This window comes from Coptis chinensis, chromosome 3 (assembly GCF_015680905.1).
Source record: "Coptis chinensis isolate HL-2020 chromosome 3, ASM1568090v1, whole genome shotgun sequence".
NCBI classification, from domain to species: Eukaryota; Viridiplantae; Streptophyta; class Magnoliopsida; order Ranunculales; family Ranunculaceae; genus Coptis; species Coptis chinensis.
The window spans coordinates 113,765,826-113,781,999 of NC_141458.1; the positions used below are offsets into that span (position 1 = coordinate 113,765,826).

Below are 16,174 nucleotides of genomic sequence, written 5' to 3' on the forward strand. Positions count from 1 at the left end.
AACCCTCTATAAATTTGTGACAAAGGTATAGGATATGTAGTGACATACATCGAAGTTTCTCCACTTCTTGCTTGGGGGCTGCTCTTTTTGGTCGAGTGGTAGACAAATGCATTACTGATGGTGTTTTATAGGTGAATTCTCTGTTGTTGCATGTGCCAGATATGTTAGCTACAGAGGCACGATAATGTTAATGTTCTTTGGGACATCCAAGTTGAAACTCAATTTCATACTACACAGTCACAATGACACACCAGAACCACGGGGAGGTTTGTATAAATTAAGTGGAAGTTTAATGAAGGATATTGTTCTTATAATATATTGTAGAGAATGAAATACATAGAAAAGGTCAAGGTAATAATTTTATAATGTTGATATGATATTCCTTAGGTTTTCGTGTATCTCAACACTAACCTATGTCATAACAGAAAGTGGTTGACATAAGTTTATCCTCAATGAAGATTTAGAAGTACAATGCATTAACAGATGAATACTGAAAGAAGTTCAGAAGGAGCTAAACATTATTTTAAAATAATGCATGATAGTTTATGAAAATAAGGAACCAGAGACAATTGTTGTATGACATCCTTTCTAGATTTGTTTTGACTCAATAATTTAGAAGAAGCTAAATAAATTTGTTCTCTCCGTGCTAGACTCAAAAGGCTGAAAGATTGTCTCAGACTACTTTTCTTTTGGCTTATCGAGTAAATCCATCACATCTCGCTTCCAAATTCAGAATCTTGAATTTGCGTATCCACCGGTGGTTATTATTCATATCGTGAATTAACTTTCTCGAGGAGGACTGAATTTCAAAGATTTCAACATCTCCCCGATTTAGGTATTGTAAATTGCAATTCTTGCTTAAATTTTTATAATGATTGACCTTGCGGGTTGGAGATCTCAAAGAGACTTCGTAAAAGCCGGCAGAGTGTCAAGAAACCATTTTAAACCTAGGTAAACAGTTTGAAGGCATTGGCTTAACCACGAGAGCAGTTCTCTGGACAAGGTTGTCCCAGTTACCCCCTCCACCATCATATCCAATAAAACCCATCGTTCTTCCCTACTTGATCAAATCCTAGCTGAGAAAGACATTGATCCTAATGATCTTGAGTCCCCGAAGATGAAAGAAATTATATGCACCATGGATACTCAGAGAACTTGCAGTTGATGGGGGGGTTTCAAGTCCAACAAATATTCCTAAGGAAGACCATTCCTGTACTTCTATTGTTCTGAAGAAAAATATTGTTATGAGTGAAAGACTTGAGGCACATCAATCTTCAACATATGAGTATGAGATTTGAGGCAGGAGGGTTTACCATTGTGTGCATCTTCAGAATAGGACATGTTCGTGTAATGATTGGAATGTTTCTCGCCTTCCAGGTATACATGCATGTGCAAAGACTTCGAAAGTTAAACAAAGATGTGTACCTGTTTGTTGATGATTGCTATAAAAGGAGTACGCAAGATCTATTCACAGCCCATGCGACCTTTATGCACGTATGACATGCCTCGATTTGACTGTATTAGTGAGGTAAACATTGATGGTGAATTGAAGATGTTGATAAAAAATCTGAGGATATTGACCCTAAGGAAAGTGCTGAGAGTGAAGTCGGAAAGATGGAGTGTATGTCGATAAAAGCGATGGAGGTACTAAAGTAGTTGAAAACCCCTTAATCGGTTGTGGGCGTGGCGGACAAACCAAGAAAACTAACTTGAAACCGTTGAAGATGTTGATAAAAAATCGAGGATATTGAGCCTAAGGAAAGTCTTTGAGAGTGAAGTTGTGAAAGATGGAGTATATGTCGATAAAGCGCCAGAGGTTACCGAGTCCTCAACCGATACGCTTGCATTCAAAACTCCATCAGGTTCTCCGAATACAAAGAAGTAGTTGCTATTCCCGATGTTTTGGATAAGACTAATGTGGACATGATTAATGAAAAAGATGAAACTTAAACTTGATGAGGTTTGAGAATTCTTCAGAAGAGTTGGCGCTTGAAGTAGGAAAAGCTGAATAAGAGAAGTTAGAAAAAATTAAAGACGGGGCATCAGCTGAACCTAAGACTACAAAGCAAGAAGTTGATACGTTTGCATTCAAAACTCCATCAGTTCTCGCATACAAAGAAGTAGTTGCTATTCCTGATGTTTTGGATAAGACTAATGTGGACAGTGCACAGAAAGATGAAACTTCGCTTGATGAGGTTGAGAATTCTTTAGAAGAGTTGGCGCTTGAAGTAGGAAAAGCTGAAGAAGAGAAGTTAGAAAAAATTAAAGACGGGGCATCAGCTGAACCTAAGACTACAAAGCAAGAAGTTGGGGTTGATGCCAATTCTGCTATACTTGCTGGAGAACCGGTACTATCCAGGGAGGCGGAAGTGATCCCCAAGAAAAAAGAAAGAAGAATTTGTTAAATTAAAGATGGTATAGTGCCTTGATTGACACCGCCAATGGTACAGAGCCCGGATCGGATCAAAACCGAAGAGGGGCTGATTCCAGGTTCGCTATACTTCTTTGGAAAATCTTTTGAAGGGGAAAAACCTTTGAGGCTATTCAAGTGGATCAAGAGAAAATACAGGAAGATATTAAAAGTGAATTTGCATCCGTTGAGATTAAAAAGATACTGAGCCCGGTCTAAATATCGAAGATGGAAATGACTCAAATTCTCTGCGAAGTTCTTTGAAGTCTTTTGATGGAGAAAAGGCATTTAAAGATGTTGATGTGGTCCCCGATGAGAAGAAAGAGGAAAATGTTAAAGATGACACAACCTCTTTAATCGAGATCACAAAAGATACAATCCTAGAAGGGCAAGTTAATGTTCCCTCTATTGTTGAAGCTACTATAACATCAACCTCATATTCTCAAACATTATGAGCAAAGAATCGAGAGTGGTTCTTTTCGAAAGAGAAGAAGCGTACTCTAGCTTCCATGTTCGCGGTAGAAAGAAACACCAAAAATGAAGAGGGTTCAACAAAGCGCCGAAGCCGCTATAACATCAACCTCATATTCTCAAACATTAGGAGCAAAGAATCGAGAGTGGTTCATTTCGAAAAGAGAAGAAGCGTATCGGCTTCCATGTCAGCGGTAGAAAGAAACACCAAATGAAGAGGGTTAACAGCAGTGCGCAAAGCAATGCCGCATGCGACCCGATTTCTGATGGGAGAAGACACAAAGTATAGAGAAGCTTATCCAAATCAGTGGTAGACAAATTAATGCATTACATCTCTGGATACGGGTGTTGGACATCGCAGATATGAACATGCTCTCCAATGAAAGGCATATTGAAGATGGTATTCCAAGAAATCAAATCAAAGGAAACCATTGAGATGCTTGACATCATGGAAACATATAATGTACTGATGATTGCTGAAAACAGGAAGGAAATGAAATGTCGATGTCGATGAACAAGATGTGCAAAGTTTTATCTGCCTGATACTTTTCTTGATGTAGTAACTTGGCTGTGGCCTAAGCAAATCTAAAAATGACCCCATACTTATTTACTAACTAGCCATTTGGCTCGGCCTATGGCCGGACTTGCTACATAAATAGCTAATGACTCAAAAGCCTAAAGTCCACTTGAATAAATAATATATGTATATTGATAGCTAATGATTAATTGCATACTTTGTTTAAAGAGTTTATGTTTTTCTATTTTTTTTAAAGAGATTGCAAGCTCTCAAACCTTGCTATCCTTTGCAAGATAGTTAGGGTTCCTGAGTTACTACTTTGGAGAGCTCTCACTTTTCAGGTTTCTTTTTGTTTAAAAATGGAGATAAGAGGAAGAGAGAGATTTTTCTTTTGTACTTTCTGTTTTTTTGGTTTTTTTACGAACAATTGAAAATGGCATGGATTTGAATAAAAAGGGGGCTGACGTGTTTCACTGAGAGCATTCTCAACTACTCAGTATTCATGGTCAATCATGAGTATAACAATAGATGTATTATAATGGGGTTTCAACCTATGCATGGTATAAACAAACAGTACTACGACTATCAAATATTTGTACTTTTTCCTTAAATATAAATATAAATGCAAGAAAGAGACGATGACTTGAAAGGAGAAAGAGGTTTAATACCGCATACGGTTGATCGAGCTTCCAAAGAGAAGAGGGGAGATTTTGCTGTAGAATTATTGTAAAATGATTAAAGTATGGGCTTGATCTAGGCTTTGTAATTTGGGCTAAAAGTATTTCAAAAAGTTGTCTATGGGCTTTGAATTGAAGGGTGGACTTTAAAAGGTTGATAGAGTAGGAAAGACCCTACTTCTGTTTTGGCAGAACATTTTTTTATTTTTAATTTTGTTGATATAAAAATAAAATTTAAAATTTTATAGAGAACACACCCTGCCTCTATTGTCCTATTGAATTTGTTTACGACTATGGAAATGGGAAATTGGGGGTGTTGTTTCTTGTTTGCCTGTGTTGGAGTGTAAAGTGGCCATGGAACTATATAATTTTTTTAAAGGGTAGACAAATTAACTGCAACCACCCACCCACCCACAAACAAATAAACATGCACACCATCCTCAGGTAAACATGCACACCATCCCGTGGCGCAAAAGCATTTCCTAACTAAAAAGGGAATCAAATCCCAAATCTGTCTCTGCATGCGCTTAGTTTAATTTGAAAAGAATCCATACCCTCTAGCAAATGTAGTCACTGCGACATAAGTATGCGAGGGTCAAAAATACAAAGCAAAGAATCCACCTAAAATCAAAGGCAAAAATGATGTCGCATTACGCAATATGAAGCGAGATAACAAATGCCTTAGAACAATCTGTGACATATACCATCCTTACTTTCAATTTTCTTTTATAGATAATTTTTCTTGTTAGAGCTACACAAAACCTTGTAAAACACCCTCTAAAGGAGCAATGGCTTTGATGAACCTAAGGTTAAGGTATCAAAAGAATTTGTTCCTTATTTTGCAAACAATATGAGTCGGCCATGTCTATGTCCAGGCCGACATAGTTGAAAATAATATAGTTTAAAGTGGACAAACATAAATAATTGAACTGGTTTCCTTACAGTCCATGATTCTACCTTTAGAATGTTTACCCGCTTATGGCAATCGTTGTTACGAGAATACATAAATTATAATACAAATCCAATGTTTCTTCGTCGAACAAATCCTTATACCCCAGATTCACGGTGGGATCGGATCCACATTTTCAATGAGACTACGACCAATTCAACAACGAAGAGGCTTAAAGATATGCAGGAAAATAAGAACTAATTAAGAAGACTCGCAAGAAACCTGTTTTCGCATTTTGTGCTACCTCTCGCTTCTAGTATCTTGCTTCCAACATGATATCTCGATCCTTTTGCATCATCTATCATTACATAAAAGCCATGAAATCTTGTAACATATTGAAACTAAGAAATGTAAAGAAGCAAAAGCATCAAATGAACAAACATGTAATATCCAAGTTTAAAATTTAAACGTATAAAAAGAACCCGACGGTCTGGCAGGTCATGGATGCAAGAGAGCCGACTCAATGCACACGTAAGAAGATGATGGCCGGATATGTCATATATTTTATGGATATGCATACTTAACTTAATAATAGTTAGTAATAGCCTAATAAGTAAAACATTTCATACACACAATATTTAAAAAAAAAAAAAAAAAAAACTTACAAAGGTCCCAATAGCCAAGAGTCATTTGAAAAGGATCAAAAGCAAGAATTGATCACAATGGATGGGTTACTATAGTGAATTTCAACACGTGGATTTAAATCCTTTAATGTCACATTTTTTTTTGTAGAGAAAAGGTTGTTTTTATTTTGAATGTCGAATTAAGAACTTAACCCGAATTTGATATCAAGTAGGTAATAACATGACAAAAGCAATTTATATTTCCAAATATAAAAACATCTATGAGCTCATTGTCAAGAGACACGTTAGACCAAATTCCAAATTAAATCCTTAAAAGGTGAATAGAACGACTTATGTTCACTGCACTTGAGAAAAAAAAATATCATAGTTAACAATTAAGAATTTAAGATAATATTGTGAACCGCTTAGAACTTAGGGGTTACCTTGACTTCCTTCAAACACGTTAGACCAAATTCCAAATTAAATCCTTAAAAGGTGAATAGAAATGTACCTTATGTTCACTGCACTTGAGAAAAAATATCATAGTTAACAATTAAGAATTTAAGATAATATTGTGAACCGCTTAGAACTTAGGGGTTACCTTGACTTCCTTCACCACGTGGCTCTTTAAGTCTGGACTACTAAGGATGGTTGACACAATAAGAGCACCATGGACAGGCTTTGGTTGTTATACATAGGTCTGGCAAGCTCTTGCAATTGACTATTCACAGCAACCGCTTGTTTTTCATCTTCACAAAGGACACTGCAAAATAAAAGGAGCTCATTGTTAGAAAGCATGACAAAAATCTCCTCCCCTGCACTTGAGAAAAAAATATTATAGTTAACAATTAAGAATTTAAGATAATATTGTGAACCGCTTAGAACTTAGGGGTTACCTTGACTTCCTGCAGCCACAGGCTCTTTAAGTCCGGACTACTAAGGATGGTTGACACAATAAGAGCACCATGGACAGGCGGGTTGCTGTACATAGGTCTGGCAAGCTGTTGCAATTGACTCTTCACAGCAACCGCTTGTTTTTCATCTTCACAAAGGACCCTGCAAAATAAAAGGAGCTCATTGTTAGAAAGCATGACAAAAATGTCCTCCCCTGGTAATAATCAAAATAAAGTACTTACTCAGCGTAGGTCTATGCTATTCCATTTGGTTCGTACATCACTTATATATAAGTATTCATTCATGTCCTGCAACATGGAGGGAGAGTATGGCCACATACATGCTTCTTCTGCTCTGGTCAAATTCAATTGCCAAAACACCCTCTCCAACTACCAATAGGTATAGCATCAATATGAGGCAAGTCGGGTAAGGGAAAGACATTCCAAGTCTTCAGATGCGCAATGTTATATGTGTGTTAATGGGTAAAAACAGAAGTCTCAGAGTCTTTCACAGTATTGTTTTAAGTGGTCCTACGTAAGGTGCTGACAAACAAAATTGATAAAAGTGCTCAAGACTGTTATTCTATGGTCAGAAAAAGAGAGTCATCCATATGAGAGTGTGAGATAAGTTAGAACGCGTATTCATGTTAGTAGCTATACTATTGTTTTCTTGTTTAATTATTCATTTGATATATTTTAAGTTACTTTTAACATGACCTTTTCGCATGGTTACATTGTTCCTCAGGTTTCTGAATGGATGGAAAAGAAAGTTGAGTGCACATTTTCATCAGGGGAACGTGCTGTGCAGTTAGATCTGATTGGAAGAGTCCGAGGTTTGGATTCTGCTGAGAGCTACTTCAATAGTTTGAGCGACGAAGACAAAATTGATAAAACTTATGGCGCGCTCTTGAATTGTTATGTCAGAGCAGGCCTAACTGATAAATCCGTGTCCCATCTGCAGAAAATGAAAGAAAATGGTTTTGCTTCAACTCCTCTCTGCTACAATGACCTCATGTGTCTCTACACAAACACTGGTAAGTATGAACAATGACCTCATGTGTCTCGGCATTTAAGTTTTTGGGCTCTTTGAAATCAATGCGATGTTCCTATTTTCAGAAGTGTTCTGTTAGGTCATATTAAACACCAACAGGAAACGTCCCTACTCACACTTGCTTTGTTGGATCTATCGAGAATGTCTATCCAAATTAGATATCTATAAATGCAGTTTAGAACATAGACCATTTACTGAACTACGTGTAGGATAAGCCTAATTTTGTTCAATTTACCGAACTGTGTGTAGGATAAGCCTGTTTTGTTCCAGTTACTGACTGGGTCAAGCAGCATGTGGGGTGTAGCCAAGTGGCTTTGCTTGTTTCTCATGTGCCCAAATGATCATTATGTGGTGAGGTGCTGGTCGGCAGTGTCAGCTGTGATATGCTGGATACCTTGTTCCATGGCTCCGGAGACCTGTGTCCCTCACCTTATCAGATGGCCTTGAATGATTTGACATCTTGACTCCCAGTTATATTATGACTAAATAAATAAATATCTTGATATTGTGATCTTCAATCAGCCAGTTTGTAAACTTGTGGTCGATATTTGACCATTCACATGTAGTTATATGTGTTGTGAAAGTGAGTTTTTGTACTTTCTCTTTGCACACTTCTATTTGCTTTGTCTGCACGACTATAAAATGTCATATCATTTTACATAGTATTGCAGTTCGTGTGTGTGCCTGATAGGAAAAGGATAATGGTTCCACATACCTGCTCATTTAGGTGTTTGAATGTTGTTGGGGGGTTATGACCTGTTGGTCATTTGGCAAAGTGGAGCCTGTAGACATGTTTAACCTTTTGCTGTAACTCAGTATGTCTGTATAACTATACAACATGTCATTTATACGTAAAAGTAACTTATTAGAGCAGCAGGACACGGTTAGTCTCGTAGTATAAAGCTCTTTGTGTTAGTGCCTGTGAGCAGCAGAACATGTGTTTTGGACATGTTATTTGTTAACATTCCTGCTCCACTGCAATCTTACCAGAATGGGTTTGTGCTATAGGTTGTGAATTGGACATCTTTTACCTGTAACTTTACTTAGTTGCTTCTAAGTTCTGATTCCATTTTTAAATTAATAGTTTTAATACACAAAAACATCAGTGAACGGTCAAGATATAGGAAGATATTGGCCTAGAAGAAGCTCTATTCATGAGGAGTGCCCTGCCGAATGCGATTACAGAACACAGATCAGTGTCGAGGCTGCAGAAGAAAAGACACAAAAAGAAAGGCCCAAAGAAGAGGACGACTCGCTGAGAATTCTCACTGGCAATACTCTGGAAACATTCCCATCGGCATATCATGGTCACCTTAACATCGTTTGAAATTCAGATTACTGCTTATCCTAAAGGGGAAGTGAAGAAAAGAAATATTGCCACAACACACAAAGCAGAGATTAAGCGCTTCTTTTGAACTCCATCAGCTCTTCCCCTTGTCATTATTGTATCAAAAAAATTCTCAAAGACCCGTTGGAAAGTCTATACTTACTTCTTGTATGCAATCATTAGTTATTGTAAAGCACACAAATCCAAAAATATCTACAATAGAGATCTGGACTTTTGAGGAAAGTACCTTAATAGGATGAGCAAACCGTTCGATCTAATTCTTCGTTTCCTCGAGATACGATGATGGAACGTTGTTTATCAGCTTCAATTAATGTTTCTAGTGTTTCTGGACTTGAAGATGAAGGTGGTGGAGATATCTCTTCCCTGTTCAACGGCCAAAAGCAAGGGTTCATCGTGAGTGTAGAGATAAACCAAAAAGATCTGAGTCCAATATATGGCTAGATAATTTGCCCGGCATTCGCCGGGCTTACTATATTAATAGCTGTACTAAAGAATGTGGAGCATATGTTTCCTAAACCCCATCTAATTGACCTCAGCATCAGTCAGCATGTCTAACCGGTATCAAAGAACAGAACCGTTTTCGGGCGCCAAAGCAGAGCTGTTGTGACTTGAAAGACCCAAAGATCTCAAAACAACTTGCTAATTTTCACTCCGTAGTAAGACTTCACCTATTACCCTTTGCCAACAATATAAAATACAACTGCCAAGAATATGCCAGAAGGGATGCAATCTCTAATAATTGATGCAGATAGTATCTCTGTGGCAGAAAGAAATCTGACACCCGCCCGAGTCCTTCAAGTGAATACCTTGTATAGCCCTGATTACCAGGGACTGCTTTTCGCCCTCCCATAAAAAAGCCTATATTACTGGCACGGTTCCAAGGATTGAAACCTTCATCCTATTGCGGTCAAGAGTCTTCTCCAAAGAGGAAATGCATGGCTACTTCTTCTGCTTTTTCTTTTCCAGCTCTGATCGAATAGCAACATAAGTAGCAAGTGCTTCCTCCAAGCGTCTCTTCTTCTTCTCAGCTTGTTTGAGATGATCTACCTCATCCTTCGCTTGCTTTTTCTTCCCTTTTCTAACAGGCGGTGCTTGAATGCACGATATAGTATCCATGTCAACTATTGATTTCTCTAAAAAATAAATTCTGTTAGCAACTTTAAAAAAAAAAAACTCTAACCTCAAGTGGGTGGATCAACATAACCACGTTGTATCCAGTCCAGTAGTAGCCATTACAATCTAATGCATTAACCACCATTTACCACAAACATTGAAACTATATTTGTGTCATCCATTGCTAGTCAGTTTTAATAGAAAAGTGAGACTTATCTTGCTGAAATGAAAAGAAGTGAATTACCGTTAGCCGAACGCATCATAAGCGAGCTTGTCTGACCAATCAGTTGTGTTCAAGTTTGAACAGGTGTAATAAGAATTTCACTCTGTAAAAGGAGTTGTTACAGATTTACTAACTTTTGTCTTTCTGTTTATTGATGTGTAAAGTGTATCAAAAGAAGAGTTCTGCAGTCACTCAAATTTAATCCAAATTGTATTTCAAACAGAAGAAGGTTCTGGTCCCTCACTAACACTCTCTGACAAAACTATATCGTATCCAGAAACAACCTCACGTGAGACAGAAAATATAAATGAAACAGAGGTTATCTTCAAAAGAGATAAGAGAGAAAAATAAATTTTAGAAAACTTGTCTCCGAACGTGCATCACTTTCCTAAATTCCAAAACATCAAATGTCTATCATGCCGATGAGTATTAATCTGTTACAACGCCCCAATACAGAATTTCAACAGATGAAGAAGGTTGTTTTTGGAAGTTTGGTTGGATGAAACAATAACTACCTCAAGGCCAGCAACAAAATAACTACACATAGCTTTCTATCCTTGTACATGAAGAACAAAAAATTTGTATCAGTGCAAAAATGACATCAGTGAGGACGAAAAAGAGCAGCTCCTACACACTTTCACAACTACTGAAGAAAGACAGTTCGAACACAAACACTCTCTCTGGTACTAAGGCAACAATAGCATCACTGTTTGGAACACCGGCACAGAAGAACAATTGCAAGGCACTTATTCTCAAAAGTGATTCAAGCAAGTCCCATTTTCTTAACTTCAACTTCTTGAAATCAATTTCCGTCCTCCTTTTGTTTTCTTCCTCGCAACAGGAGAAGGCGACAGATCAACTAAGTCAGTCCCCTTCTAGACCTCGTCATTCGAACTGGTGCCTCACTAATACTCTCTGACAAAACTACAGCAGTAGAATCATCATTCCCATCCTTTTTCCGTCCTCTTTTTGTTTTCTTCTTGGCATTCGGCAACGGCGAAAACACAACTAAGTCAATACCCTTTCTAGACCTCGTCATTCGAACCGGTGTGTCAACAACATTTTCTTCTTCCACACAAAACCTAACTTTTTTCATAACCTTAGAAGACTCATTCTGAATTCTGTGTAATTAAAATTAAAAAATTAAACAAAAAAAACACGGATTTAGTTGATTATTATTAGCCTAATTAACAAATACATAAAATCAAGAAAAGAAAAAAAATAATGAAGGATACCTTGATGAGAAGAGAAGTGAGTGAAAGTGGGGAGAGAGGAAAAAGTTTTTAAATTTTGACATCACTCTATCATTTTCAGTTTAATTTTGGAAGAAAAGAAGAATGAGAGAAGTTTGAAGAGAGGAGATAAGATTTAAGAATGGAGATAAGATTTAAGAAAGAGATTTTTATCTACTTATCTATTTTGGATTTTTATGTATTTTGAGTTACGAACAATTGAAATTGCCAAAAAAGAGCGTAGAATTCATTTTTTTAGATAAAATCTGATGTGTCAGTGTGAGAGAAAAAAGGGGGGCTAACGTGGGTCACTGGGAGCATTCTCAACTACTCAGTATTAATGGTCTTTGATTGAAACTTTGTACAGTTGTCCAAAAAAAGAATGCTCTCATGCAAATAACGCATGGTTTGTCAGGGTGAGGGTGTACTAATTTAATACATCCATGAAATTAGTATTGTATCAAAACGATTTTCACAAAAAATTATTAATGATTAGATCACTCAAATATCAAAACATTTGTTTTCTTAACCAGGTATTCTCATAGACTCCTTCATTTATTTGGTATTTATTTGGGGCTCCTCAAATATCAAAACACACGTACAAACTCAACTTCTGATTTCTTAAAACTCTAAGAATCCTAATAAAACAAAATTTCTAAAACCTAATAAACCAAAAACTCCACTTCTTATTTCTTAAAATCCAAACCTAGCGGTAGAAAGTTAGATTTTGAATTCCTAAAACCTACTAAACCAAAAACTCAACTTCTTATATCAAACTCAACTTTTTAAAAACTCTCAACTGTATAGCTTCAATGGTATCAAAAGGAACATCAAAGCGTGCTTCAACCAGTGGTAGAACATAAAAAAATAGAGCAAAACCTAGAGCAGCAAGAAGGACAAGAATAAAATCAAAGGAAAAAATAGGTATTGATTCAATCTTAATATCTATATTCACTCTGTGGGGAAAGGTATGCAGCTGTAAGGTATTTCAAGCACAAACATGCCTAGAATTTAACATGTTGTTGCCTTTTGAGTCCGCGAAAAACCTTGAAGTGCTGGATAAGCACATACACTGATAATAACAATAATAATCACAATTGATAATATATTATGAAAGTAAATGTCAGAAAGACAGTGCTTGCTATTTTTTCAGTATAAACTATTAGATTGTTTTATTTTATTTTTATTTAGTTTTCCGGTATGAAAGTTTTAAGTTTAAATCAACTGAATTGGAAATGGAAATGGAATGATTTTATAATAATTTAGTAACAGAAAACAGGATTTCTTGCTAGCAAAAAAAATTCAAGTAGAACGGGTCACAAATGTAAGTCTATTTATAGGAGGAAACTGACAAATGTGTGTATTAATGGGGAAAAAGGGAAATAGTATTTCATTACTTATTGCTTGATTAGCAATAACCCGAGCACATCATGTTTTCCCTAAGGAAATAGTGTTTGATTACTTACTGCTTGATTAGCGATAACCCGAGCACATGATGTCTTCCCTATCCCTACAAGTCACATTTCCAAGCTTAAGCTGCTTTAGACGCTAGATAACTAGAAGGAAAATTTTAAATATATATAGATTACTATTAAAATAGGAAGTTTAAATTAAACTGGCAGCAGTTATTGGAGGGAGTAGGGTAACGATTACAAAACATCTGCTAAGAGACTTTCGTGCCAAGATTTCGTCTCAAGAGTGTGGATAGGTTGGCAGAGACGGTGGAAGCACTTTTGGAGGGCCATACTTAATCCGACAATAAAGAAAAGGGACTCTCCTAAATCTTTTACAAATAAACTTAGGAAACACATACACACTTAGATTTATTTTTTCCTGTTGTCTATTTTTGAAAAACTCCTGAAGTTAATATATGCTGAATTTTAATTTTAAACTATGCATATTTAATTGTTCAATTAAATTTACCTGCCAGACACTAGGTTTGCTCGATGATGACAAAGAGTGGGACGATGCACTAAAAGAAGCTAGCGGATGGTTATGTCCTAAAGCATTGCGTGAGCTGTTTATGACGCTAATGTTGATGTGCGAGATATCATTTCCTGAAAAACTATGGGAAAAACATCACCACGCACTAGGAGATGACATGTTATTTAAGTATAGAAGAATCAATGGAAATCAGACATTGATTTCATCAGAGGAGAAAATAAAGAACTACACTCTATGCGAGATTGAAAAAATCATGCTCAGAAAAGGTAAAACTTTGGCAAAGGTCAATGACTTCCCATTTCCAAATATGAAAGACCAGATGCCAACTGGTAATAGACTGATCGCAGGAGAACTTGACTATGATTGTCGTTCACTACGTGATGAATACGTTAGAATGCATGAAGTCCTTAATACTGAGCAGCGTGAAGTATTCCAGTCAGTCACCCAAGCGGTATATTCACAGAATGGAGGTGTATTTTTTGTTTACGGCAGTGGAGGAACTAGAAAGACGTATTTGTACAAAACTACCATCTCAAAGCTAAGATCTGAAGCTAAAATTGTTCTTGCAGTTGCCTCTTTTGGAATAACATCACTACTCCTACCAGGTGAGCGAACAGCACATTCTAGGTTCAATATTGAAATTCCTACCAGTGAAGAGTCGACATGCAAAATCTCAAAACATGAAGAACTGGCGAAACTAATACAAAAAGCATATCTTATTTCATGGGATGAAGCTCCAATGACTCATAGGCACGGATTCGAAGCTGTCGACAGAACTTTAAAAGACATAATGGATGAAAATAACAAATATTTTGGCGGCAAAACATTTTTAATGGGTGGAGACTTCAGACATATTTTGCCAGTTATTCCAAGGGGTAAAAGAGGTGACATTGTTGATGCTTCAATAAACAGGTACCATTTTGAATATATCAAACAATCTTAATTTTATCAAATAATTTATTTAGTAACCTTGAGCAATTTTAATTTTGCCATCTTTAATTCTATTTGACTGATCTAAAATCTGGGGAGAATGTAAAGTTTTTCATCTGACTCAAAACATGAGATTAAAAAGTGACAATGTTGATCCAGAAACAACTAGCTCTATAGAAGATTTCAGCAAATGGGTTCTAGATCTTGGAAACGGAAAGTTGCCAGCAATTTCTATGGAGAACGGTATTGAGCCAACATGGATACAGATTCCAGATGATCTTCTTATTCCTGAATCAGAAGACTCAATTAAAGATATTGTTTCAAATATTTATCCAGATTTTGCAAACAATCACGTTTCTGTAAAGTACCTCAAGGAAAGAAGCATCTTGGCCCCCAAGAATGAAACAATTGATGAAATCAACTCATACATTATTTCATCACTTCCAGGAGATTTACAGAGTTACTTAATGGCACCCGTTCAGTAAATTCCAAGAGAACCTATAAAACAATAAATAAATAAAAATACATATAAGACATGGGAAAAAACTTTACTAAAATTTGACAAAAAGACCTTCAAATAAAACATTCTTCAAATGTAAAGATATCTCTAATAACTAGAAACAATTAGTATATCAAAAACACTAAGAATATGATATGATTTAAATATCCAAGTACACTACAGCTATATGGTATACAAACTTTCACTCAATGAAGAAAGCATAGGATGTTTAAGTAGCCGTTTCTTATCTACAAAACCTTCATGATCAATTCCCAATTTACCCACCAACAACCTATAAGTTTCAAAGATTGGATTTCTTTTTCGTGATGATAAAAAAAGGAAAGCTTCACATACACATTCTATGTACAAAGAGCAAAGTTTATCATGAACTTGGCAACGAATAACTAATGATAAGATCTTCGTTTTATGAGCACCACAAATGTCTATAAAATCCAGGGTTTTCATTTCCAAAAACATGATCAAGCCTTGAGCACAAAAGACATGGAATTTTCAATTGACAGAAATGAGCAAATTTTGTTACATACCAAGTATGAGAACACAACATTAATTAATAGTAGAAAAATAAACAACTACTTAAGGACAACAGCAGATAAACCACCTCATAATACGTCAATACTTTGATAGATTTAACTCTTCGCATAGCCATTTCCAGCGCAAATGCTTTAGAAATCAATCAAGAGATAAAAAAAACTTATAAATTTACCCACCAACAACTTATAAATTTTAGCATTGGATTTCTTTTCCGTGACAGATGAAAAACCTTACTTTACACATTACGTGTACATCAGTAACCTTATCATGAACTTGGCAACAAACTAACGATAGAAAATTATGAAACTATAAAAAACGAGAGCGAGTTCAAAGGATATTGGGAAAAATAAAAGTACATTTAAGAGCGACTGAATTTACTTCATCGCTAAAGTCAACTGAAGATAGATACTCGAGAGGTAGGTTAACCCATTTCATTTCTTAAAAAAAATGAGAGTAAGAATACACGTGTGGAAATTAGACATACAAGTAGTGAAAGCGAGACCACGTGCTAATTAAGTATACTAATGGGCTAAGAAGTAAGCCAACATTTATCATAAAACCCATTAAAAAAAATGAAAATTAAAAGGCAGTCCAAAATTTGGATATCTTAATACACTATAAGGCCTATTGATAAAAAAAAAAGTCATTTAGTCTAACAAATTATTGGCGCTGGAAACTTCGATAAATTAATTTACTTTTCGAGTTTTAATATAGTTTGGAAATAAGATTTTTGATACATAATAATATATATATATAAACGGTCGCAGACCACTTCAATAAGTTGGTATCGTATTTTGCACTT

The 16,174-nt window shown here is 36.0% G+C and overlaps 2 protein-coding genes and 3 long non-coding RNA genes across 12 annotated transcripts; 2 read left to right on the forward strand and 3 right to left on the reverse strand.

Annotated features, from left to right (window-relative positions):
- Positions 1 to 4,992: 4,992 nt before the first annotated feature.
- LOC147513168 (aspartate aminotransferase, mitochondrial-like) lies at positions 4,993 to 8,606 on the reverse strand. Of its 5 annotated transcripts, XR_015215244.1 has the most exons (5): positions 6,724 to 6,863; positions 6,484 to 6,643; positions 6,189 to 6,350; positions 6,031 to 6,108; positions 4,993 to 5,322 (listed from the first exon to the last, which is right to left on the reverse strand). XR_015215244.1 is itself a non-coding variant. In XM_086596185.1 (3 exons), the coding sequence occupies exons 1-3, from the start codon at positions 7,266 to 7,268 to the stop codon at positions 6,339 to 6,341; spliced, it is 243 nt and encodes an 80-aa protein (XP_086452311.1). In that variant the 5' UTR covers positions 7,269 to 7,315; the 3' UTR covers positions 6,193 to 6,338. The 5 variants fall into 5 exon arrangements, 1 of the variants encoding a protein (XP_086452311.1); XR_015215242.1 differs by lacking the exon at positions 4,993 to 5,322 and having other exon boundaries at positions 5,768 to 6,108; XR_015215243.1 differs by lacking the exons at positions 4,993 to 5,322; positions 6,031 to 6,108 and adding an exon at positions 5,889 to 5,947.
- On the forward strand, positions 7,011 to 9,101 carry LOC147513169 (uncharacterized). Of its 4 annotated transcripts, none has more exons than XR_015215247.1 (3): positions 7,011 to 7,126; positions 7,226 to 7,514; positions 8,616 to 9,101. It is a non-coding gene; the product is annotated as an uncharacterized LOC147513169 (long non-coding RNA). The 4 variants fall into 4 exon arrangements; XR_015215248.1 differs by having other exon boundaries at positions 8,638 to 9,101; XR_015215249.1 differs by lacking the exon at positions 8,616 to 9,101 and adding an exon at positions 7,781 to 8,227.
- Positions 8,663 to 10,418, reverse strand: LOC147513170 (uncharacterized). Its single transcript, XR_015215251.1, has 3 exons — positions 10,237 to 10,418; positions 9,106 to 10,012; positions 8,663 to 8,964 (listed from the first exon to the last, which is right to left on the reverse strand). It is a non-coding gene; the product is annotated as an uncharacterized LOC147513170 (long non-coding RNA).
- A 287-nt stretch (positions 10,419 to 10,705) lies between these two features.
- Positions 10,706 to 11,793, reverse strand: LOC147513171 (uncharacterized). The gene is made up of 2 exons (XR_015215250.1): positions 11,451 to 11,793; positions 10,706 to 11,336 (listed from the first exon to the last, which is right to left on the reverse strand). It is a non-coding gene; the product is annotated as an uncharacterized LOC147513171 (long non-coding RNA).
- A 1,524-nt stretch (positions 11,794 to 13,317) lies between these two features.
- Positions 13,318 to 14,359, forward strand: LOC147513172 (uncharacterized). Its single transcript, XM_086599521.1, has 2 exons — positions 13,318 to 13,657; positions 13,739 to 14,359. Exons 1-2 carry the CDS (start codon positions 13,318 to 13,320, stop codon positions 14,332 to 14,334), a joined length of 936 nt encoding a protein of 311 aa, XP_086455647.1. The 3' UTR covers positions 14,335 to 14,359.
- Positions 14,360 to 16,174: the final 1,815 nt, after the last annotated feature.